This window comes from Teleopsis dalmanni, chromosome X (assembly GCF_002237135.1).
Source record: "Teleopsis dalmanni isolate 2A chromosome X, ASM223713v2, whole genome shotgun sequence".
NCBI classification, from domain to species: domain Eukaryota; kingdom Metazoa; phylum Arthropoda; class Insecta; order Diptera; family Diopsidae; genus Teleopsis; species Teleopsis dalmanni.
Genome location: NC_051848.1, coordinates 29,093,783 through 29,119,743, shown reverse-complemented (window position 1 = coordinate 29,119,743; position 25,961 = coordinate 29,093,783). Strand labels below are relative to the sequence as shown.

The window sequence follows — 25,961 nt, the reverse complement described above, 5'->3', positions numbered from 1 at the left end:
ATAAGCGCCATTCGTGGGTATCGTTAGAGATCTGACAATACGATATTAGTCATATAAGTGTTGGTGTTTCTATTTTAATTGATCCAATATCTAAAATCTAAAACAAAAAAAAATAAGCACATGTGTTGGATCCAGATCCTCTTTATGTACAGCCGAATAAGCGCCGTTCATAGGTATCGTTAGAGATCTAATAATACGATATTAGTCATTAGATTTTGACACAAAATTAACTTGGAAGCATCATATTTTTACAAAAAGAAAAGTACTTGGCATCTCACTTCGGGAGCTCTACTGGATACTGAACAAAAGGTTAAAACTCTCAATCGTAAATAAACTTCTTATCTACAAAGCTAAACTTAAACCAATCTGGACTTATGATATTAAACTCTGTGAAACTGCTGTATCTTCAAATAAAGAGATTATCCAACGATTCTAATCAAAAACCCTCAGAATAATCTCAAATGCTCCTAGATGAATTACACCGCGACTTCTATATCCCCGTAGTTAAGAATGTTATAAAAAGCCAAGCCAGTAATCATAAAATGCAATATCGAATGCAATATCATCCTAAACATTTTATAAGTAGAATTATAACAGAAGGAAGAATGTTCACACGGCTCCGCAAACAAACGCCACTGGAACTTTAATCTGTGGGCGACTTCAACGGACAGATGTGCTACTGAGCACAGTCCATTTAAGCCCACAAAAAGGTTAAGTATTTAGTCACTTACTCTTAAATATTGTTCATTGTCTCTTCTTAAGTGACAAATCGCAATAAAGAAAATAAATAAATTAAAAAAAAAGAGTGTATTTGGAAGCTTATACAACATTAAATGAATTGGTTAAATTTTTGTTAAATGTATACTATAGTAAGTTTATTAAATAGGTTATTTGATATTTGTATGAAATTAGATTTATTAATATCGTTAAAAAAAATTTCCTACCTCCACATAATTTGTCCAGTGTACACTACGGCTAAAAAACTTGAACACTATTGCGAATGACATTCATACATCATACATTTTTTTGTAGATTTTTTTTCAGCTGTCAAAAAGGCACCTGCAAATTGAAAACAATTATAATATCCAAAGGTTTTTATAAATATTAATGTAAATAAAATAGATGATGCTTGAGTTTGATGAAATAATTAATGTATGAAAATTCATTATACATAAGATTTAGCAAGAAAAATGAGCGACGATGCAGTACTGCAAGAAGAAATCAGTGACAACAAAAACAGAAATGAAGTTCGGTGCGTTTTCTGTAATTCATTAATGCTACGTGAAAAACAAGGTGAATACGTAGAAGAGACAGTAAGTTTACATATTTATATGATATTCTTATTAATAAGTATTATCTGTTGTTTGTATGAAAAAATTGACTTTCTTTCAATTTCATGTTAACGCTGTACTAAAACGCCCTTTCCAGTTCGAACTGCCGCTCGTACATCAGAAACATGCCAAAGATATTAAAACAATTGAAACAGAAAAGCATCATCATTTTTGGCTTGTTTATGATATGTTTCATTTTGAGAATATTGGCTTCTCGAATACAGTGGACACTATAAAATACTTGATATGCGCAGACTGTGATATGGGTCCAGTTGGCTACCATGATATTGAAAATAAAAAATGCTATATTGCATTGAAGCGAGTCCGGCACGGGAATGCACCACCGGATGTCGCTGCAATAAAATCAGTTTAGCTAAACTGCTTATGCTTTACTAATAATTACGGGTCCGAAAGCCTTTTAAGGTGCATACAACGCTTGACGTATTATAAATTTATTTTATACACAACTAAAAGCAAAACTGAACAAAATTTATGCGTTAAATTTACAGTGTACGTTTTTATATTCAAAATAAATTTGCTTGAAATTGTGTTGCTATATTTAAGCAAAAACAAAAAAAAAAACAGGAAAAAAAATATTTCTAGCCATAATTCAGTTAACGTAATTCAGACGATTTAATATAGATTCATTAATGGGAAGTAGTAGGAGATTATTGAAAGATTTTCGACAAACAATCTCACAGACTAAACAAGCTGAGCTCATCACTTTTGTCTTCTAATTCCATTTTTATGACTGTAGTAAAAAATTCTTGGAATATTTTTAAAAAATGCAGAATAAGACAATATGAACGACGTCATCACTTTTATCTCTTCATTGCATATTTATTAGTTTACGGGTTAAATTCTTATAATTTACAACTTTACATAAATGAAGCTGATTGCTCGCGTTTATATGTTATTATTATTGTAGTTTAGGCTATGTCTGCACTACGATATATGACGGTCTTGTGTGCAGGGTTTTTAATTTATTAAAACTAATACTTTGGGATATACGATTTTTAGGTATCTGGTATTTAGGTATCTACTTAATCTCTTCTTAAAAAATGGATTCGGTTTTTTTTTCATTCGAGGATTTTTTAAAATCTTGGTCTTACAATCCCAACTACGTCCCGCAAGCCACTGGACGCAAGCACGCTTCAAGTGTGTTGGACGTACGTTCATTTCGTGGTTCAAATATCGACTCAGACCACTACTTTGTCGCAGTCAAGGTACGCATTAGGCTTAGTACCGTCAACAACATACACTCCCGTGCAAAAAAAAAAACTTAACGTCGTTAAGCTGCAATCACAAGAGACAGCCGAAGTTTTTGCCACTTAACTGCGGTCCAGATAATGCCGGTAGACAATGGGGACATATCTGTTATTCTCTACGCACAACCGTGCGTGAACAATCGGGCGCGGGAGATGAGAAACATAGAGAGGCGTCTATTCAGGCGAAGGAAACGAGAATAAGAAAGGCGCGAGCGAAAGCAAATCGAGGTGTGAGGGAACAGGAACAGGATGTCTGTAAATTTTATCAAAAAGTCAATAATCTGACTCAAGGCTTTTAGTCTGGTGCATCAATCTGTAAGGACGAAAATGGTAATCTGGTTACAGATACACAAAGTGTACTGAACGTATGGAAGGAACATTTCTTCAAGCTACTATCTGGCGATGATATGATCAATTCTTTTATTGAAGAAATGCTCTCGGAGTCCCAAATCGAAAATGATGGTGTTGAAATGTCACCACGTAGCCATAACGAAATGTGTGTTGCTATACAGTGACTAAAGAACAACAAAGCGGCAGATGCAGATGGCCTAACTGCGGAATTGTTTAAGGTCGACGGCGATATGCTGATAGGGTGCATGCATCAGCTTATCTACAGAATATGATCAGTACCATTTGTCGTGTTTTGAAAAAAGGTAATCCGACGATTTGCGCGGAATCAGCTTAATCCCTATCGCGTACAAGATTCTTTTAACTATGCTGTGTGAAAGGTTGAAGCCTGGTGTGTGGCTTTTTTTACTAACTGATTGGGTCTTATCAGTACGACTTTTCTCCTGGTCACTCTACCATTGTCATATCACTGTCAAACACTCACGAACTTTTTGTCGATTATAAAGCAGGTATCGATACTTCTTAAGGGATCGCGTTTAGGCTGCAAAGCCTGAGCTTAGTATCCTCGCAAAATTAATACGACTCTGCAGAATGACGTTCAGCAATACCCGCAGTTCCGACAACGTAGAATGGAGTCTCTCCGAACCTTTTGCTACCTGCGAGGTTTTAGACAAGGTGATGTCTTATCATGTGGTCATTTCAATTTCGTAATGGAAGTGATCATGCGCAGGGCAGGTGTTCATCGTAATGGAACAATGGGGTTTGTGAAAGGGCATAATTTCTATTTTACTTTCCATCTTTCCAGTATACGGAAATGAATGTCAATCATTTCGTAGTCTTCTTTAAAGATTCTATTTAATAATAAATTTGTTAGTTCACATCATTAAAAATCTTTAAAAATTTTGATAGATGCTTGTAGTATGGCGTTTCAGTTAAATACATTTTTTTAGGCCTAATATTCGCGATAAAATTAAGGTCTCAAACTATTCTTTGTAATCAAATATCAGGTTTCAACAACGGCTGGATTTGCTCGGTTTACGAATCAAGCAAATTTAGCCAGAAATAGTGGAACGATACGACCTATGAGATCAGTAACTTATAAACTTATGATTTTTCAGCTTTAGATGATGCCGGATGTACGTCTTGTCAGTCAATATTAACCAAAATCTTCTTAGTGTCCTAATCAGTAGACAACAGAAACAATTCTTTCAATCAGTAAGAAATATTGTGCTATTAAATTTTGCATATTATTTCTATGTAATAATATTTTCATAATGTTCTTCATTCCAAACAAATTTTGATTTAAGAATTTCAATTTTCATCAAAAAAATCTAAGAAAGTAGATTAGATAGTAGACCGATACTCTCAGTTGGTTCCGTTTTAATTAAAGCAGCCGACTAGTAGAAGTTTTGTCTAAATTGACAACGTCAATCTTGTGCTTTTGATAAAAATGTTCATTAATCCAGAATTTTCTTGCTAACTCTTTATATATAAATTTAATTGCCAGTTAAATCATTGTAAGTGCAGGGAGTCCCGGTTTTCTGGAACTACAAGAAAAGCTGTTGTTACGTTTACCAAAGATTTAATTACAACTTAGCTGTCCGAGAAATTTTGACCGAAATCGATTGGTCCAGTATCCACTTTGTTGCCATTATGGTGAATTGCTATTATATCTACTTGAAAGAAATTGCAATTCTTGGACAGTTGAGGCAAGATCTGGTTTAGTGTGGAGTCGTCAGTGTAAACTTTAACCCTAACAGCAGAAACTACTTTATCTTTAATTCAGTATAATCTGCTTGGCAAGAGAAGGCCTAATTCCTAAGCTAAGAAATAGCAAATCCTGTTTTAATTCCAGAATATTAGAATGCTCTATTTCCACTCAGGACCAGAGGTTTAGAATTGAAATATTGACTAGAGGTTTAGAACAACATGGTTTATTGTTTATACGAGTAACTATATAATATAATTTAATGTTTTATTTATTTCTTTTTTAACTAAAGTTGTAAATAACCGCCTTATATGTTTTCAAGAGCATTTATAATAATGCTTCGCCCTGAGGAAGAAGTCAAACAAACTTCGGAACGTCGGCAATAGTTATATAGAAAACTATATAATAATAAAAACAAAATAAAAACCAATATATAATCTATAAGCTTTTTATAGTTTTTTATTTTAATTTTCGATTTAAATCCTTTAATTTTTAGTTGCCGGAATACCGCACAACAAATAATTGGTTAATCGATTATAATCTGAAGCAGTATCTCACTCAGTTTTTTTAGTGAATGGCTCAGATGCAATGCATTGATGTTGGGCTCCTCGTTCAGCAAAGTAATCACCCCTTTTGCAGCATTCGTGCTACGGAACCTACCATTAAGTCAACTCATTACTTTGCCCCAGTTCATTAAGCACCGATATACTGCTACTCAGCTTGTCTGAATGGATATTTGGAAAGAGTTAAAGTCCAGTGAGATATAAAGTTAAATATCGCTCCATTTTTCTTCCTCTCAGACATTTACTTGGTACTCTTAGTATACTCATGTTGTAATAAGCAGGATATAATAAGTAAAAATATGTAAAAAAATAAAAATATTTTTATTTAATATATTAAATAAAAAATAATAAATAAAAAATAAAATAAAAATATGTACGCATATTTTTGGTTTTTGTTTTTTATTTATTTTATTTTAAATTTATTTAATTTAATTACTACAATTATTAGGCTTTTTAAATTATGTTTTTATTTTCACATTAAATTCAAAATTGTTTAATCATTTATTTAATGTTTGTTTTTTATTTCACATTTTGGCTTTAAATTTTTTTTTTTGACTACATTTTTTATTTTAATTATTAATTAATTTATTTTTTTGTTTTTTTTTTTTTGTGGTACCAATACGAAAAATATTATCAATCACTTAACACACTTTGCATTAAATAAAAAAACAATTATCAAAAAAATATGAAAAAAAAATATTTTGTAACAAAATAAATTATTTGAGCGAGTTTTATATTTAATTATATTTTCTTATTTAAGTTTTAATTAATTTAAATATATAATAATATTTTCTGTCTTTTATTTGTGTTTTATAGGAGTAATGCGCTGAAGCCGTAAATGCTTGAAGTGTTGAAGTGTGGAAGTCTCAAAGAAGAGGGGCTGGGTATTTTTTTTATTTTTATATATTTTTATTATTTAACAATTAATTTTAGTTTTAATGTGATTTTGTCTTAAAGGTTTTTTAATTTTATTGTTCTTAAATTTATTGAAGTAGTTTTATTAAACAATATTAATGAATTTGATTTAATAATATTGTTGTTTGTATTATTTAATTTATTAATTACAACAAACTATTAATTAATTACTCAAATAAATTAAATAAATTAATTTAATTAGCTTAATGTATATTTAAACATATTTGATTTTCATATTTTAATTATACAATAATGTAAAATTTTTTAATTTATTTGATGTACTTGCGGTTTACGTTAAATATTGTACTTTATTTTTATAAGAATGACTTATAAATAACAGATATATATGCAATATAAATCCATATAAATGATAATTATTTTAATTATCTTGTAATTATTATTGAATACTGTTGATTACGAGGTGCTATATAACTCTGCTTTTATTTAATTACAATTTAATTACCATAACAAATTTTCTGTTTCATATAAACAAAATATAATAACAACTTGAAAAGTATATAAGTAAATCAAATAAATTTTAAAACTTTAACTACTACATAAATTTAAATTTTTTTTTACTAAAATAATCAAATTTAGTTATAAATTTTATTGCAATTGACTAAATAAATTAATCATTGTAATTTAATCAAATTATGATCAAACTCTATTATACTATAAATGTATTATGCATTAAAATCAAATTTAAATAAATGTTTTACTTCAATTACTTGTGATTCTGTTAATAATATGTAATATATTATTTATTTAATAAAAAAATTATATTAAATCAAATATAAATATTATTATAACTCTTTTTATTATTAATATAACATTTTTATTAAAATATTTAAAATAATTAAATTGGTTTTACGTATTTTAAAAATATTTTACTATTATTTTAATTAAATTCATGTAATAATTAAATTAATTTTTGTTGTAATATAATTTTAAATATTATAAATAAATAAAACTATGCAATGTAATATATAACTTAACATAATTTTTTTAATAAAAAAGTAATATTAAGTTAAATAAATTTAAATATAATTTTATTAATATTAGTATAACATTTTTATTAAAATAATTAAATTAGTTTTAAATATTTTAATATTACTAAAAACATTAAATCAAATTAATTTCTTGTAATAATTAAATTAATTTTTGTTGTAATATAATTTTAAATATTATAAATAAATAAAATTATGCAATACAATATATAACTTAATATAATTTTTTTAATAAAAAAGTAATATTAAGTTAAATAAAATTAAATATAATTTTATTTTTTTAAATATAATTTAATATAACATATTTATTGAAATAAGATAATTAAATTTTAAAAATATTTTAATTTTATTATAAACACTAAATCAAATTAATTTCTTGTGCTAATTAAATTAATTTTTGTTGTAATATAATTTTAAATATTATAAATAAATAAAATTACGCAATATTTGGTAAGTTATTATTAGTTAAACTATTTTTATTTTAAATATATATTAGTTTGAATTATTAAAAAACAATCTCTAAATTAATTTTAATTATATTGTATTTAAATTTAATACTTTTAGTTTTTCTATTTGCTACAACCCCTCTTCTCTTCAGAAAATTGTTGATAAATCAAACTTAAAAAAAAAAAAAAAAATTTAATACAGAATTATTTAAAATTGTATATTTTAATTAAAATGAAATTTAAAAATTAATTTGAGTTTGTTTTTTGTTTTAATGTTGGCAGTTGGTTAAGTGTAATTTTTTTTCTTTTTTGGTTTAAATGTGCGTGAGTAGGCGTGTCTATGTAACTTGGTGTGCGTTAGCAAATTCATTTACTTTTTCACTAAAAAATGTATTTCCCATGAGTTTTATTTTGTTTTAATTTAAGTATTTTCTATATAACGTTTATTTTTTTTTTAAGGTCAAGCAATATTTTACTGATTATTGTTTTATTCTTATTTTAATTTAAGTGTAAAATTATTAAATTCTTTAGCCTAGAATTTCAATACTAAACGCTTGAACATTATTTCAATATTAATTAATTATGTTAATTAATTAATATTTAATTTGGTTTTGGTTTGTCTTTTTGTTTTTGGTTTTTTAACTGAAGTAATTTTTTCTTCTTTTTTAAATAGTATTTAATATTTGTTTTGGTTTTAGTTGTGGTTGTTGTTTCATCAATTTTCCGTTTTAATTTTTTTTAAACTACAATTAATTTTTGGTATTAGCTGTCTTCATTTCTGTATATTTGCAGTTATATTCTCTTAAATAATTTAATTAATAAAATTATTTAATAAATTTGTTTAAACTTAAAAGTTCATTATTAATTGTATTATAATTTTAAATTTGCGTTTGGTTTATCAAATTAATTTTGATTTGTATATATAAGTTTTTTGTTTTTTAAATATATTCAACTATTCAATAAATTTTTTCTTTTATGCGGTAGGTTGCAATTTATTTAAATTTATTTTATTTATTTTTTTTATTTATATATAAATTTTAATACTTTCAATTACCTTATATTTGCTTTTTTGTAATATATTCATACATATATATACATCTACACATATATATGTATATTAACAAAAATGTTCGAGAAAAGCTTTTATTGTTTCTGTAGTTTTGCTTGTTTTTTTTTATAAATAAAATTGTCCTATTTTTAATTCTTACGCTAAAAAATTTAATATAACAATTATTTAAAAACTATATAAATTTTTTTATTTCATACTATGTTGGTTTTCATATTTCTTGTATTATTCAAAAATACATCAATTTAATTCAATTTTTCAGCCAATGTTGTCACTATTATTTACAAAATTTCTTTTGCATAATTATTTTTAATTTTTTGCTATTTCATTATTGGGTATCATCATTTTAATTTTATATAACTTTTTTGTTTTCTATTAATCTTTATTGCTATTGTGCACCGATTTCGCTTCCTTTCTTTATATTCAATTATAGTCTATGCTTTCTTCGGCATTCCTTGGGGTAATTTGAGTCCTTTTGTCACAATCGACTGAAAGTAAGAGAAACTTATATTAATCGATTTGTTTTGTTAACATAAAAATATATAAATAAATTCAAGCTCATTTAATTTATTTTATATATTTAAGCATATATTATTTTGTTTGCTATTACTATATATACCAATTTAGCAATAGATTTACTTATATATTTATTTATTATTTTATAATAATAAATTATAAAGAATAATAAATTAATAAAAAATTTTCTTATATATATTTTTTATATATATATTTTTTTTATATATTTTTACTATATTTTATTTTATATAAATTTTAAATTTTATAATAATAAATGATAAAGAATAAAAAATTAATTATAAATTCTCATATATATTTATTTTTATATATTTTTACTATATTTTATTTTATATAAATTTTATAATAATAAATTATAAAATATAATACATTTTTTATATATATTTATTTTTATATTTTTACTTTATTTTATTTTATATAAATTTTATAATAATAAATTATAAAGTATAATAAATTAATAATAAATTTCCTATATACCATATATATTTTTTTTATATGTTCTTACTATATTTTATTTGATATAAATTTTATAATAATAAATTATAAAGTATAATATTATTTTTTTTATATTTAAATCTTTTATAAGTTATATTTTATTGGTTTATATTAGTTTTTCTTTAATAGTATTTTTCTCAGTTATAATATATATATTTTACTTTATTTTTTTTTTTGTTTTTATTTTCACTAAATATATGTTACTATTTAAATTAATTTTATTTATTTAGTTCCATTTTATTATTTTAATTTTGTAATTATTTCTTTTAATTTGTTTTTTATTTCAATATATTTTATTCTGCATTTTAATTCATTGTTGTTTATTTTATTTAATTTAATTTTATTTATTTACTATATTTTATTGTTTTATTTAAATTATTCTTTTATTTTATTTTATTCAATTTTTTTCGTTTCATTATATTTTATTTTATTTATGTTTATATATTTTTATTATTTCATTTTATATGTTATTTTAATTAATTATATTTGTTTTTTTTAACTAAATTTTATTATTTATTATATTTCATTATTTTATTATATTATTCTGATGTTTTATTAATAAGATTTTACTCAAATTTATATTTTTTTATTTAGTTGTTATACATTATTATTTTATTTTAATGATTTTGTTATTATGTTTTGTTTTACCTTTTTTTTATTTCAATTTGTGTTATTTTTTTATTTCACCATATTATTTTCATCATTTTAAATTTAATTTTATTTATTTATTATATTTCATAATTTTGTTGTTATTATTTTATGATTACTTTATTTATTATTTTGACATTTTTATATTTTGTATAATTGTATATTATTTCATTTTTATTTCTAACTTACTTTATTATTTTAATTTATTATTGTTTATCCTATTAAATTTAATTTTATTTATTTATTATATATCATAATTTTGTTGTTATTTTATTATTATTTTATTTATTATTTTAGTATTATTTTGAAATTTTTATATTTTGTTTAATTATATATTATTTTATTTTTGTATTCTAACTTACTCTGTTATTTTAATTTATTATTGTTTATCTTATTAAATTTAATTTTATTTATTTATTATATATCATAATTTTGTTGTTATTTTATTATTATTTTATTTATTATTTTAAAATTATTTTGACATTTTTATATTTTGTATAATTATATATTATTTTATTTTTATTTCTAACTTACTTTATTATTTTAATTTATTATTGTTTATTTTATTAAATTTAATTTTTTTTATATATTATATATCATAATTTTGTTGTTATTTTATTATTATTTTATTTATTATTTTAGTATTATTTTGACATTTTTATATTTTGTTTAATTATATATTATTTTATTTTTGTATTCTAACTTACTTTGTTATTTTAATTTATTATTGTTTATCTTATTAAATTTAATTTTATTTATTTATAATATTTCGTGATTTTGTTGTATTCTTTTGATATTGTTTAACTAAAAATTTTTGTTGAATTATATATTTTTGTGTCTTTATATTCTAACTTATTTTATTATTTTTTTTGATTTTATTTTATAAATTATTGTTTTAATATACTAATACTACAATATTTATGTTTTTAATTTTATTTTTTTATATCTTTGTTTTATTTTATTTAATTAGTTATGTTTTTCTTTTCATTAAATTATTATAGTTTTTTTTAAACTAATCATAAATTTGGGCGGAAATGAAAGGATGATACCGGAAAGGAAATTTGGACCATCTATAAGTTAAACGCGGCCCTATGCTCTTTCTAGGAGTTAAAGGATTAAATATATATATAAGTTAAACTACAGTTTCAGAACAGGCTATAAGTTATAATTAATAGTAAAAGGACCTTAGCATGCAGATCCCTCCTTTTGCAAGAGAGGAAAGGTTTAATCGGGGATCTCAACAATAAACTTAATATTTATCAGAACTTACCTTTTAAAGAAAACAAAAATTTTATTATATCCCAGATGTGTTAACCTTCTTCTTTTCTCTTATAAATACATGTGTATATGTGTATGTGCTGTTATCTGCGTTTGTGTCATATATGAATGTGTATATTTGTATTTGTGTGTACTATTAAATCTATATATTTTTAGTATTTATTTTTATATTTGAAAAAAATGTCAATATCAGTGTAATTTGGTTAAACTGCTTATAGACTAAATATTTAAACAAAAGAAGGAAATTTATTAAAATTTAAAAATGAAGAAAAAATTTTGCAAGACAGTTTTTAAAAAAAAATATGCGAAAAATCCAATACAGAAACATTTGAATAAAATATTGAACCAAATACAAAAAATATTTCAACAATTTGTGAATTTATTGTTTAAATGTCTGTTTGGTTGTCAGTGTAGATTGAGAAGTGTTGGAACCAAATTAGACAAGAAAATGTTTCAGCAACAGAGCAGCACCACAGAATATGGAAGTTGCCATTGCTACGCTTAGCGCACTGGCGCCATTGCAATTGTCCTTGTCACAGGAGCAGACGACTTGTCGGCCACCGAAACCGGCACGCTGATAACAATAGTTTATTGAAGTCTGATTTTGGAAGCCACACGTACGAATTACACGACTATCTGGTGGTACTGCAAGTAAGAAAAACAATACATTAAACATATTTAAAAAAAGAGTGAGAGAGAGAGAAAAAGAGAGAGAGAGAGGAATATATTACATGGATCATTACTTACAATTATTTACAGAGAACTCGATAATTTGTGTTATTTTGCGGCAATATGTAGGTATGCCTTTACCGCGTGTTGAATAATCCTCTTGGCAGTCCATTATCAGATTATCCGGCGGTGTATCCAGTGCACAATTGAGATCCTTATGACTATTACACACGTAACATTTGATGGCGGCACCTGTAAAATGAACACAAATAGAAATTTCTTATTAGTTATTTATTTTTTATGTTTACTTTAAAAGATTTTATAAATTTGAACAGAAGAAACTGAATTTCAGTTCAGTGCTCATCGGGCATTGCATGGTATTATAGTATCATCAGCCCAATGTAGAAGAGGTCCAAGAAAATAAGAAGACTTAGCAAGAATTTGGTTCAAGAGATCCGAAGAAATGAAACCACTTCATGGTATATTGTTGCCTGAACAAAAACTGAAAATGGGAGAGATTATAAAAGCAAGTATTATATGGATTTCGTTTTTCCATGATAAGTTTGGTAGGAAAAGTTTGTACAAGAATTACCCATAAGTATCGAAAAAAATATATATTGAAATATATTGAAATATTGGATTGAGGCAGACTATATTATATATATATTATTTAATAAAGATAATTCATTGAAAAAATGTAGTCTTCTAATCCATGTTCAAAGTTCGAATTTCCTTAACTTTATTAAATTGGAAAACTTTTCAGTATAACAGTATACATACAGAAAATATTAGCACATATGAACGAACCAGCCAATAGGATGTTTAGACGGGCGAGTATTATGCAGTCACAAATTCATAAATTTTGCAATCTATGTTACCATCGAAGCTAGCAAAATAATAATAATATAAAAATGGTTTTGTTTATATTTTTAATCTGGCTGTAGGTCCCTTCTTGTTAAATAATTCAACGTTTAATATTTTTTATTATACTTTATATTTTTTGTTATACTTTAATATTGCGCTATAGACGATAGAACAAAGAGGATGACGTATATGTAGTTTTAATAATATTAACTTATAGTAGATCGTAATCCTGATGATTACTCTCAAGGAGAGTCGAAATATAGAGTATAAAAAAATATTACACGTTGAATTATTTAACAAGAAAGGACCTACAGCCAGATTAAAAATATATAAAAAATCATTTTAATTAATGGGGCGAAAAATGCATTTAAAAAATTTTATAAAATAAAAATTTTTAATTAAAATGCACAAGTTTATTTATTATACATTATAGTGAATTATGTATTTTAACTGTATATGTCGAAAAAATAATAAAATATGTTGCATTATAGACGGAATATTCTTGAGTAAAAAATATTCAAGTGCAAAAATGTATTAAGAATCAAGTTAGAGATATGTACTGGACATAAAATCACAGGCTATGATGACAAGCTATTAATAAAAACTAATTATTATTAAAATATTGAAGATGTATTATTCCAAGTTTTTTTTTTCAAGAACATGCTTCTTTAACGCACTTTACTTTAGTTGATATTAAAAATGAACTGCATTTATTTCTAATTAGTTATTGTAGTTTAAAGATTTAAAATAGTCATCGATAAAAGTTAATCTTTTTAATGAAAAAAATATTTAATCATTTAAAACATCTAATTTTTCTCAATAATTTTATAATTAATATAATTCATATGTTGTTTCTACGGATTAACACTCCATACCACTGGAAATATTGTAAGGGGTCGTGATGTGGACTTTCCAAAATTCATAAATACAAGAAATTATGTTCAATCTTATGTCTTTAACTTCACCAACAAAAAAAAAATATTAATTTAAAAATTGCATTATTGCAATATTTATACGAAATTTCCATTTAACCAAATGAGATTCTTAGTAATATAAAAACATCTTATGATCAATATTATAAGGCCAATATAAATTCATTAAATTAATTATTTATTCTATTAAAATATTTACGCCTATTTGTAAAATTTATTTGCTATAAATGAAAAATGTGTATTAACCCAATGAGAATTATAATTGAACGGACATGAAATTATATGTGTTTGTATAGGTATGTGTGCATACATATGCGATAGGTTTTAAAAGTGAATTATAATTCCATAATACATGGCAATAAAAAAAAAACATGATTCATTGAATAGGTTTAAAATTAAGAATAGTTTTGATATTGAGGAGTAAAGTATAATTTAAACCTCAACTAAATGCACATAGGGAAATTATAGATGTTAGTTTAGTATCAAATCACATACATATATGAAATGTTAATAATTTATTTGTAATTGATTTACTGATTGCACTGATTTCTATCAGAATGCTTTTGCTTGTTCGTATTAATGTATATGTTTTTTAATACAGTAATACAGTAATTTGGATATATAGGGTTAGGCGTTTGAGGTGTTACTAACTACACACAGGTACATATGTATATCTATCAAACTGATATTGTCCACTACGTAAAATTCATACGAACTACAGCTGTTTACTTTATTTACGAGCTACCACAAACTATAATAGAACAAACTATATATAACAAATTATATAATAGTGTGATTGCGTTATATGGTATTTAGCTGGAAAATCATAAACAGCTATTGTTCGTAAGCTCAAACACCTTAAAGTGAATACAATTTATTTATTTGTGAGTTAACATTAAAATTAATTTTCATGTTAACTAAAAATAAGAAACTGGACTGCTAGGTCTTTGGCTCTGGGGTGAATTATATGTTTGTGCATCGTACCATAAATTGTTAAAACAGTTAAAACAATAACACCTGAAATAGTTGGGAAAGTACTTACTAGTTCCTCTCTTCTTTTTATTTTGGTATACAGTAATACTTCCATTCTTCTTTGATTCAGAATTTCTTTTCAAATGTATAGAAGGAAACCCATTTTTAAAAATAATGGATTTTTAGTATTAGTATTTTTTTTCGGGCTGCAAATGTGTGAAAATTTTTCCATAATCCTTTATTTTGTATGCATCAAATTCTTTTTTATATTTTTTTAATTAATTAAAATTTTAGTTGACTATATAATCTTTAGTATTGACAAATACCCATTATCAGTAGTCTTGGAAATAATTCTTGTATTTATATAATCGTAAATAATTTTCTTAATTAATTATTAACTGCAAGTACCAGAAATTGAACTTGTGCCCTGCCAAATTTGAAGCTCAGAGTCAGTGCACCTTAAGCAGCTGACCAAAAGCCGTACTTGACTTTTACATTCGCACATTTTTCTAGAATTTTGTTACTTTGCTGTGAAAGTTTTATTAACAAATTCACTTGCTGTGTTTATATTAGAACGAAATCATAAACCAGCTGTACAATATTTGAATTAATTAATCATATTTTTTATTTCTTTTTTAATTGTTAAATTTTAATACTATATCAATGAATTTTGAGTGCTCTTTATGGATCAGGGTCCACAAAAAACTTCATTGGGACTAATTTTAACTTCAATTGTATTTTTACCAGCCAAAGTATTTATTTATATTCATTATTTTAAAAATATTTTAAGAACCATTTTATTAAAATTGATTTCAGTCAAGTAGTAATTGAGAAATTATTAGGTCTCCAAATTTTGACATATACATATATTATGAAAATCAGCGCTTGGAATTGGTAAGATAGATTTAATAATAATAAATAACAACAACTAGATCTATTTATTGTGTTGCAAATTAAAATAATAAACAACTGATCATTTACTTACACCCTTCGAAGGACTAATGGTCGTTGTGTTCTGAAAAGACAACTAGTCCTTTGAAGGATTATATCAGATAGGTGATGAAAATTGTATTTTAAACAATGTGCAATTGATATAATTAAATTATTTTTTATATTGACAACACTATAACTGGCTTTAGTTATTTGTTTTTTCAAGTAGTGTGAAATATTTTTTTTCACAATTTTGATAATCATTTATATATAACATACAGTAACCACAAAGGACGCCCCTCACAAATGGATATGAGTTTTCAACATCTCTTGTATCAATTATCCTTATTTCAAGCATCCTTTCACATCAAGCAATCCTTTCAGCAGATAACGTCATACATACTAATTTTCCGAGACATTTGCATGCATAGAAAAAGTTGCACACGGACTTGGCTAACATATAATCAGCTTAATAAGTCAGGAAGGAAAAGCATGAATTAAGGCGAGTATACAAACATCCAGTAAAATTTTGAACCTTTTAATAAAAGTTCAAAGGAAACTAATCTTGTTTTGTGAAATGAAATTAACAGTCATTTTTGAAAAGCAACTTTTATAAATTCCTTGCTCGGGCAGAAATAAACATATTATATGTACCACTCTCTCCCTAGGAGCTCCCTAGATGGAGAAGTAAAATATGGTATTGAAGTGTGTGTGTATCACATTTTTAATGCAGTTGTTGTTGCATTTGGAAATGCATTAGATTGTTAATAATTTATGCACAATAATGCCTACAGTAACAATTAGGAAAATATTTATGCCGGAAAGGAAGTCTACCGATTGTCCAACAGAAAATGAGGTTCACGCTACGCTCTAAAAGCATTTCTCCCTCAAACTCTCAGTTATAGCTATGGTTGCTGTTATTGTTGGCATTTACATAAATATTCCTAAATGGCAGGCATATAAATCCTTCTATACATGCTTTTAACTGGGCGCAGGTTTTTATATCAATGCTCCGTTTGTAATCATAAATTGGCACTCGTTGCAGTAGACGTTTTCATTTCAGTTGGAGTGGAAAATTGAATGAAATTATCAAGATCTAAATGTAGTTTGCTACTATCAATAGAAAATAGAATAGAATAAATAGGGAATAAGAAAGAAAATTATAAATGCACATCATAAGATAAACATAGTACATTGTAAATTTTTAGCTCCAACGTAATTGACACTCCTATGAAAAATTATTTATGGCATAAATTTCAAATAAAAAAATTTAATTTCATTAATAAGGAGTGTTTACAATTGATGCAAAATGTGTGTGGAAAAAAATCCTTAATTAAAGAATCGAAAAAAAAAATTGTTATATGAAAGAGAAAGAATTTTCAATCCTAAAGATTTGGTATACAAAACAAAACTCTATCTGGAAAAACAAAACAATTGCTTTTTTCTGTAAAAACATAACGTCTGTATCGGTCTGCTTCGGCAAATATCGAATAGATTTATACCATAAATATCTAGCAGAAAAACCTTGCTTCAATCTCATTTAGTATATTCCTGCCCCGACATCTCCAATATTAATTTTTCCTTAATGTAACCGTCCTATAGCTTGCCACACTAACATCAATTTTTATTAGATTACAATGTTAACAATACATAAATTACTGACAGTAATCAATTGCTTAAGTTCCCGTTATCTCCAATCTATCTTCAATTTGTCTAACCAATCTAGCTTGATATAACAACTTTTATTTTTATTAGCTATGTTAATGTTTATGTTAAACATAAACTTCTGAAAGAAATTCGATGCTTTGTTTCTGTCCGACATATGCGCGGCGCCGTTTTAAAATTTTTGGCCGAACTTCAAGAAAGGTCCTGAAGTTCGCCCATCATAAGCATTGCCAAAGGTTCTAGATGGTTTTAGACCTTAGGTTTTTTAATAATACGGTAGCACAATGGACGTGGATCCCCCTGTGATCGTCGGTATAACCTAACCTAATTCGATGCCTAAGTCTCATTAAGAACATTCTCTCCCTGCAATTTCTAATATTAATTTCTTCTAAATCTATTTAACCTCTAGTTAGTTATATCAGTATTAACTTTTATTAGCTTACAATTTTAACTATTCCTGATTTCTTGGGAGAAATTCATTGCCCAAAACTCATTAAGAACATTCGTTCCCTAATATCTCAATATTAATATAGCCTTAATCTAACCATTCTATATCCTGCTGTACCAATATTAGTTTTTATTAGTTTATAATGTTAACCAAACATTTTTTTTTGGAAGGTGTCTGCTGTCATTACTTTTTTGTATATGAGGCATATTAATTTGTTATTTTTATGTTATAAATATAAAATATAACATATAACATATATAATACGAATTCGATTCCTGGTACTTATAATCTTAAAAAATTATTTACGAATACTTAAGTACAAGAATTATTTCCAAAACTACTAATGATAGGTATTTGACAATACTCGAAACAGCCAAAAATTCAATTAATTAAAATAATATAAAAAAATTTTTGTTGTTGTATGTTAGTTCACTACTGTTCCAAAAACCTCTTTATTATTTAATAAATAAATATTACCCTAAAAGCATGCCAACTTGCTTAGGACATTTGACTGCGATATAAGGAGTACGGTGCGTGATAAAAGATAAATTTTTGGCAAATAAAGTGTTTCCAGTATGATAAGGTATTGAAATTAGCAAAATTTAAAAAAAATTAAAAATTTTCCAATATATAGATAGATAGATACTTCTTCATTATTCAATTTCAAAATTTTTTAACATAAGTAAGTATTAAGCCTTAAGTCTATAAACATTGGTTAGAGTTATTTAAAAATATATTGAAAAACAAATTATACGACAATGACTTGATAGTCGTCTGTCGGAGGTGTTGGATTTATTCTAAAATTCAAAAATGAAAATCTGCAGAATTCAACTAATCGCTTATGTTTTAAATATTTATTATAAAGTATTAAATTCGTTTATAATTAGTTTTCTGTATATCAAAGCACTAGTAATATAGTTAGTAATTCTTTTCCAATCAGTACCATTTTACATATTAAACACACTGATTACAAAGTCGTCTAAAAGGCCCTAATATAGAACAACGGTCCAAGAAGAACAGTATACTTTCCGTTCCATTGAGGTAGCACAGTGTACAGATTCTATTGTATTTGCCTTCTAAATAAATTAAGTCGCATCTCGCCTTATTATTTTGCAATATATATATATATATATATATGGTAATACAGATCCGAACGTTCATGTAATTTGATGGAATACAATTTGTGAACTAAAAATGCTGCGAAATGTTTCAATACGTATATTGCTTAGACTATTAAGCGATTTTCATCTAAAACATAAATTTTTCCAAGTAATTCTAAGTCAAATTCTAGAGTCAAATTGCCTTATATTATTGATATTATTATTTTCAAACGTTTCTATTTAGCTTTCACTTGACGTTATCCTGCATAAACTAAGGTAAAAGTGCTGTATGCCACTTATTACTTAATTGTTCATTAAGTGCACTTTGCTAAGCAACACAAACTTGTTAAGGTTAATTATCATTAAATAGAAGTGTAATTATTGTCAGTATAATATGCAGTCTCGCTTGTTAGATTTGAATAGTGGCGACAAATATAATTACTAAAAAATTATTTCAATTTGTTTACGGTAAATAAAATATATTAATTATTTTAAAAACTGAGACAATTTTTAATAATTAAATTGCTATTACTTTTGAAATATATAACTATTATTTTTAATTTAAAAATAAAACTTTCTCAGCAAAGTAACAAAACCTCAGAAAAATGTGCGAACATAAAAGTCAAGTACAGCTTTGGGTCAGTACAGCTTTGACTCTGAGCTCCAAATTTGGCAGGGCAAAATTTATTTACATATAATTAAATACATGAATTATTTTCAAGACCACTGATGCTGGGTATTTGGTAATACTCGAAACAGCTGTACGGTCAGCCAAAAATTCAATTAATTAAAATAATATAAAAATGAATTTTTGTTGTTGTCGTTTACTACTGTTCTAAAAATCTCTTTAAGAAAATCTATGTAACTATTGTTTCTTCATTATTTCTTCATGCATTATTCAACTAAAAATATGAACAACAGACAATTGTCAAAGGCTGACTATGTGTTAATTAACTCTCATATGTGCAGTTCTCGAAACAGAAAAATAAATAATTTTGTACTTGTACTACATCAGAAGAATAGTTTTTGTAGATTGGTATAGTAACAGGATATTGTATCATTAGAACATAGGTCTACAAGGCACGCTAGGCTGTTAAGCCCTATTGCAAGAAATATAACTTATTTGAAGCAAAAAAAATGTTTGAACATATGCTATGTGTTTACCTAGGCTTGTCAAGGATACGGATAATATTTTTTGATTTGATCCAATGTTTTGTAATGAAGGCATAGCCGAAAAGGAGAAAATAACTAGCATAAATTTGCAAAGGAGTGTAATTATTTAGAATATCTATACACATTCAACCTCTCGGCCGACTACTAGTTTTCTCAATGATATTAAAATTCTCTTTATCTTGTTTCTTACGGATATCGCTAAGGGTTTCATGTTTACTTTGCATATTGGTGCTCATTGGTTCAGTATAGCTACCGCTAACATAGTAGTGAATCTATTTTTTAATAAATGTTTTTGCTATTTAATATTGTATAAGTATTTTAAATCATGTACAGTTCATTCAGTTTGTTTCATTCATTTAAACAATTTTAAATTGGATATGAAGAACTTGAAAACTTAATTCAATGCTTGTATTTTTGTATTCATTTTTGAATATTATTTTTAAATAAAATGTTCATATATTATTAATACTCATAAAAAATAACGCCTCCCAATTACTTTGTTCACCGATGCAAGTATTATTTTTATAATTCCCCCAGGGATTGCAACAATTATCATTAAAAAATTAGAAATCACCTTTTAGTTGTTATCATTCGCGTTTTAAAATAAAACTCAAAAAATAATAATTATATTTGTTTTATATTATTTTCATCAAAAATAATTATTATTTTGTGCTTTTTATTTTTTCACGCAGAAATAATTCTTACATTCTGCTTCTTATTTTAAAACACTTAAATAACTGTTATTTTTGCTTTACAAACATAAAAATCAAGAATAACTCTTATTTTTAAAAATAATAACATAATATATAAAATATATAATATAAATAAATATATATTATATATAAATATATAAAAGGCATGCATAATATTAAGGATGAAAGTTGTTAAAATTATAATTATATACTTAAATATGAGTTTGGACAACTTTTTGTTGTCGCTTTTTTTCTTAAAACTTTTTGAAATAATTGTTATTTTTGAACCTTGATTTTCTCCTCATACAACAAAAATATAATGTTTATTACGTATTTCTAAGATAAATAAATAAAATTTATATTTTTATTATTCTGTCAGATAATTTTTTAAGTCCCAAAAATATGCAATTGACATGCTTTTTATTAAAATGAGTTGAATTAAGAGTAGGAGGAGAAGGGAGAGAAAAAGGAGGGAAAGGATTGAGGAAGAAAACCCTAATACTTCATAGAAAAATATTTGGATATATACACAGAATATATAATAATATTCTTTACATATTTTACATCCGGCTATAGGTCACTTTTTGTTAGAGATAAAATTAAATGCTTGTTAAATATTTTTTAATGTATTCTATATCTCGACTCTACATTCTATATTGCACTGTAGACAACGGAATCAAGAGTATGACGTTTAGATATAGATTTTTTTAATATTAATTTATGTTAGATCCTGATGATGGCTCTTAAGAAGAGTCAAAATATAGAATATATTAAAAAATATTAAACAGGTGTTTAATTTTAAATTTAACAAAAAGTGACCTATAGCTGGATATAAAATGTATAAAAAACATTATTAAAAAAGCCAAGTCGAGAAATAAATTTAAAATTTGATGTTATATCTATATATATAGTACATATATATTATATGCTATTTATATAAAGTAAATTTATGTTATTTTTTAAATAAAATATGTTTTCTAAGAAAAACTATTGTTAAGTTTAAACTATATATCTATGTCTACAATTTATTTTCAAGATAATTAAAATGTTTTTATTTGAAATTAAGATTTATCTGAGATATAACTCAATAACACAATAATGTGAGAAAAAAAAATTACTTTTAAAAAAGAATACATTTCAAAATATTGATTTTAAATGAAAAATTATTTATCAATGTATTTTAATTTTGTTCTTTTATTTTATAATTATAAAATAATTAGTAAATTAATATTTGACAAAAAGCAGGCGAGAACAAAGATTCTTTCCGTGCGTATATTAGTATACCTTTATAATAAAAATAAATATAAGTTTTAAAAAATACTTATAAACTTTCTAATATTTTTAGTGGAAATTTCTATGTCTAATGAGTAAAAAATTAAATTTCAAACAGAGAAAGGAATAATAGTGACGAAATAATTAAATCCAAAAATTTAATCGATTAATAATTAATAAAGGTCTTATAGCTGATTAACATCCTATAGACGGTAAGTTCCTAACATATGTAATCGATGTTACGCATACATTGGACAGTGTGAGCTACAGATTTGTAGTACATTGGACAGTGTGAGCTACAGATTTGTAGTACATTTTCCGATCTCCCTACATTATATTCTATTTTTAAGCATGAATATCTAATCGACGGTCCAATATCATCAAGAACACTATAAAACTAAAATCTCATTGCTAGATTTTTGCTATCGAGAGAAGAAAAATATATATGTTACTGGGGCGGATTTCAAAGACCTAAAACCTGCTTGACTATCTAATAGTATATATATATTCATATTAAACATATTATCCACTATACAACAACCTCTAGCTTTTCTAATAGCTATAAAAACCTTCTGAACGACGCTCAGGAAGCAAAATAATACTTAAATACTTTTTGTTTTTTTATAGTAAATCTTTAGTACAATGTTTATAATACAATATCTCAATGAAATTTCGGTTTACAATTAGCTGCTTTTTTAAAAATAAGTTCATTGTGTATTAAATTTAACTACATATAATGGTTAGATTTAGCAGTCATAATTTTAGCTTGCATCATGTGTTGATTGATATGTTAGATATTATCCTAAGTCAGTTGATTATAAAGCTTTATACAGCACACTTATTAAATTTGATATTCCCAGGAAGTTGGTTTTGCAATGCATAGGAACAGAGTCGGAAACTTTCTTTACAACTATGGGGAATGCAATATGGCCAATCCATTCCAAATGCAAAACCTCTGACTTGATACATAAAAGCAAATCAGAGGTATCTAGGTTAATATCTGTCTTTACAGTGCACTGACAAGCTGTCTATGAAAACTAATTATTATTAAAATATAGAGAATTTTTTATTCCAAGTTTTTTTCAAGAACATTTTCCTTAGACACACTACATTTCGGTTGATATTAAAAACGAACTGCATTTCACAGAACATTTTTTTTTCTTTTTATTTAATATTATATTTTTAATATAATATTATATATTATATCTAACTGGTTATTGTACTTTAAAGATTTAATAATTATCGGGGATAAAAGTAAATTCTTTTTTAAAAGAAAAATATTTGATCATTTACTTAAAACATCTCATTTCTCTGAATACTTTTACATTTCTTCTAATTCATATTTTGTTTTTTACGAAGCTTATTTTCCGAGCAAACGCTTCACGAGTATTAACACTCCATACCACTGGAAATATTGTAAGGGGTCGTGATGTGGACTTTCCAAAATTCATAAATACAAGAAATTATCTTTATTATAAATGAGTATTGGGCTATCAGTCAAAAAAAAAAATCTGACTGATAGCCCAATACTCATTTATAATAAAGCTAATTAAAAAAAAGTCAGCATATATGAAACAAGAAATTATATTCAATCTTTTTTTTTTTTTATGTCTTTAACTTCACCAACAAATAACAAAAAAAATATTAATCTTAAAATTGCATTATTTATACGAAATTTCAATTTAACCAAATGAGATTCTTAGTAATATAAAAACATCTTATGATCAATATTATAAGGCCAATATAAATTCATTAAATTAATTATTTATTCTATTAAAATATTTACGCTTATTTGTAAAATTTATTTGCTATAAATGAAAAATGTGTATTAACCCAATGAGAATTATAATTGAACGGACATGAAATTATATGTGCTTGTGTTTGTGTTAGTATTAGTGTAGGTATGTATGCATGTATATGCGATAGGTTTTATAAGTGAATTATAATTCCATAATACATGGCAATAAAAGAAAAACATGATTCATTGAATAGGTTTAAAATTAAGAATAGTTTTGATATTGAGGAGTAAAGTATAATTTAAACATCAACTAAATGGACATAAGGAAATTATAGATGTTATTTTTATTAGTATTATTAGACTGTAAATTATACATATATTTCAAATGTTAATAAACAATTTGTAATTGTCATAAATTTTAAACACTTTTGAAATAATATCTCTGTTTATTCGAATATTCGTATGTTTTTTATAAATGTGCTTATAAAAATAAAATATTGTATGAATCTACAAATATTATAAATACTTTCAAAACCAGAATTAAATACATATATTTTGTGTAAATTTTTTAGGATTATTTCGATGCAGTGTTTCTTAGCAAACCTCGATTAATTGATAACATTTTGATTGATTGTACCATATATTACTTTATGTACCTATTCAATATGTAATAGAATAATAATTTAAATTAAGTTTCAAGCAAGGATATTCGATTATACTGTCTCTGCTTATTTATTACTCCATTTACTCCATTACTGAACAGCAGTTGCCAAGATAAAGAACACACAGAATCTATTAACCATTTTCTACACATTTGTGTATGACTATAACATAGAAGGAGCAACTTCAGTGTCTTCGAAACCGTTTCTTTACTGAACCGGCCAAGATAGCGGAGGAGGATTGGTCGATATCCCCAGATTTATCTGAAACTTCAAATGGGTTAATAAGCATAATATATGAATGGTATCACGATGGGCAAGGCATTTCTTCACGAAAGGTGCTGACACTTGTTTTAGTATGCACTTTCTTAACCTATCTTTATGTATTGAATTTTCTCTTATGAATAGAGATAATAATAACTTTTGAAATCTTGAAATTATTTACATATATACATCGGTCAAAAAAACGTTTTCGACATTAACTAAATTTTTGTGAAATGTTGCAATAATATTATAAAGAAACAAAATAATGAAAAAAAATAATGCAATATTCTGTTTATTTTTATTTTTTTTGTTCCAAAAATTTAATAATAAAACAACAAATAAAGCAATTCTATTGCAGGTTCTGCTCAATTTATTTATCAAATAATTTATTAAATAATAATTTAGTACCATATTGAGTTTTGTAATATAAATTATTATTTCTATATAGAGATTTTTGCTTGAAGAATATAATTAACCAATTACGTATTTAGGAAGGTCTGAAGTAAAGTAGCCTAATCAATCCTCCTATTACTTCATTGCCTAAAGTTCTAGATTATATGCACATATAGTTCATATATCTCTATTTTAAAGGATGCCCTCTAGAGTATTTAGTAGTATTACACATTTAAGCCTTACCTAAAATTTTTCCCAATAAAATAAATAACGCATAATTGGAACAAATAAATAATTTTAAGAAATTAATAAAAATGTGTTTCAATCCTCTATTTTATTTTGTTTTTCTATTACTTTAAAAACTTTTCTTTTAATTTTTTTACTGAAAACATAAGTACTTTCCCACAATTTCCAGTCCTTTCTTAGTTTGCTAAAGAAGCAAATTCCGCATCTTCGTTACGAGTAAAATGACCTGAATTTTAAGGAAATGCGCTTTTGTTTCTTTATTAAAACTTTACATATTTGTGTATATATACATATTCATATATATATATATATAAATATATATATACTTCTTTAGTGC

At 25.1% G+C, this 25,961-nt stretch overlaps 2 protein-coding genes and 1 long non-coding RNA gene across 4 annotated transcripts in view; 2 read left to right on the top strand and 1 right to left on the bottom strand.

The window, feature by feature from the left end:
- Nucleotides 1-1,032: 1,032 nt before the first annotated feature.
- Nucleotides 1,033-1,896, top strand: LOC119662425 (guanine nucleotide exchange factor MSS4 homolog). Of its 2 annotated transcripts, XM_038072039.1 has the most exons (3): nucleotides 1,033-1,109; nucleotides 1,177-1,313; nucleotides 1,429-1,896. In XM_038072039.1, exons 2-3 carry the CDS (start codon nucleotides 1,191-1,193, stop codon nucleotides 1,702-1,704), a joined length of 399 nt encoding a protein of 132 aa, XP_037927967.1. In that variant the 5' UTR covers nucleotides 1,033-1,109; nucleotides 1,177-1,190; the 3' UTR covers nucleotides 1,705-1,896. The 2 variants fall into 2 exon arrangements, with proteins under 2 accessions (XP_037927967.1, XP_037927966.1); XM_038072038.1 differs by lacking the exon at nucleotides 1,033-1,109 and having other exon boundaries at nucleotides 1,117-1,313.
- Nucleotides 1,897-5,222: 3,326 nt separating this feature from the next.
- Nucleotides 5,223-6,130, top strand: LOC119662426. Its single transcript, XR_005250774.1, has 2 exons — nucleotides 5,223-5,423; nucleotides 6,035-6,130. It is a non-coding gene; the product is annotated as an uncharacterized LOC119662426 (long non-coding RNA).
- Nucleotides 6,131-11,959: 5,829 nt separating this feature from the next.
- The window catches only part of LOC119689221, a 30,990-nt gene continuing 16,988 nt past the window's right edge, over nucleotides 11,960-25,961 (bottom strand). The window contains exons 2-3 of the mRNA XM_038104002.1: nucleotides 12,355-12,528; nucleotides 11,960-12,252 (exon numbers count right to left, since the gene is read on the bottom strand). Coding sequence (XP_037959930.1) covers nucleotides 12,044-12,252; nucleotides 12,355-12,528 — 383 coding nt within the window. The 3' untranslated portion in view covers nucleotides 11,960-12,043. The remainder of the gene's footprint in view (nucleotides 12,253-12,354; nucleotides 12,529-25,961) is intronic.

Bases quoted from the DNA above. Each gene is read 5' to 3' on its own strand.
- LOC119662425 (XM_038072039.1), top strand. From the start codon at position 1,191: ATGAGCGACGATGCAGTACTGCAAGAAGAAATCAGTGACAACAAAAAC. The intron at 1,314-1,428 runs GTAAGTTTACAT...CGCCCTTTCCAG, and splicing joins GTGAATACGTAGAAGAGACA to TTCGAACTGCCGCTCGTACA.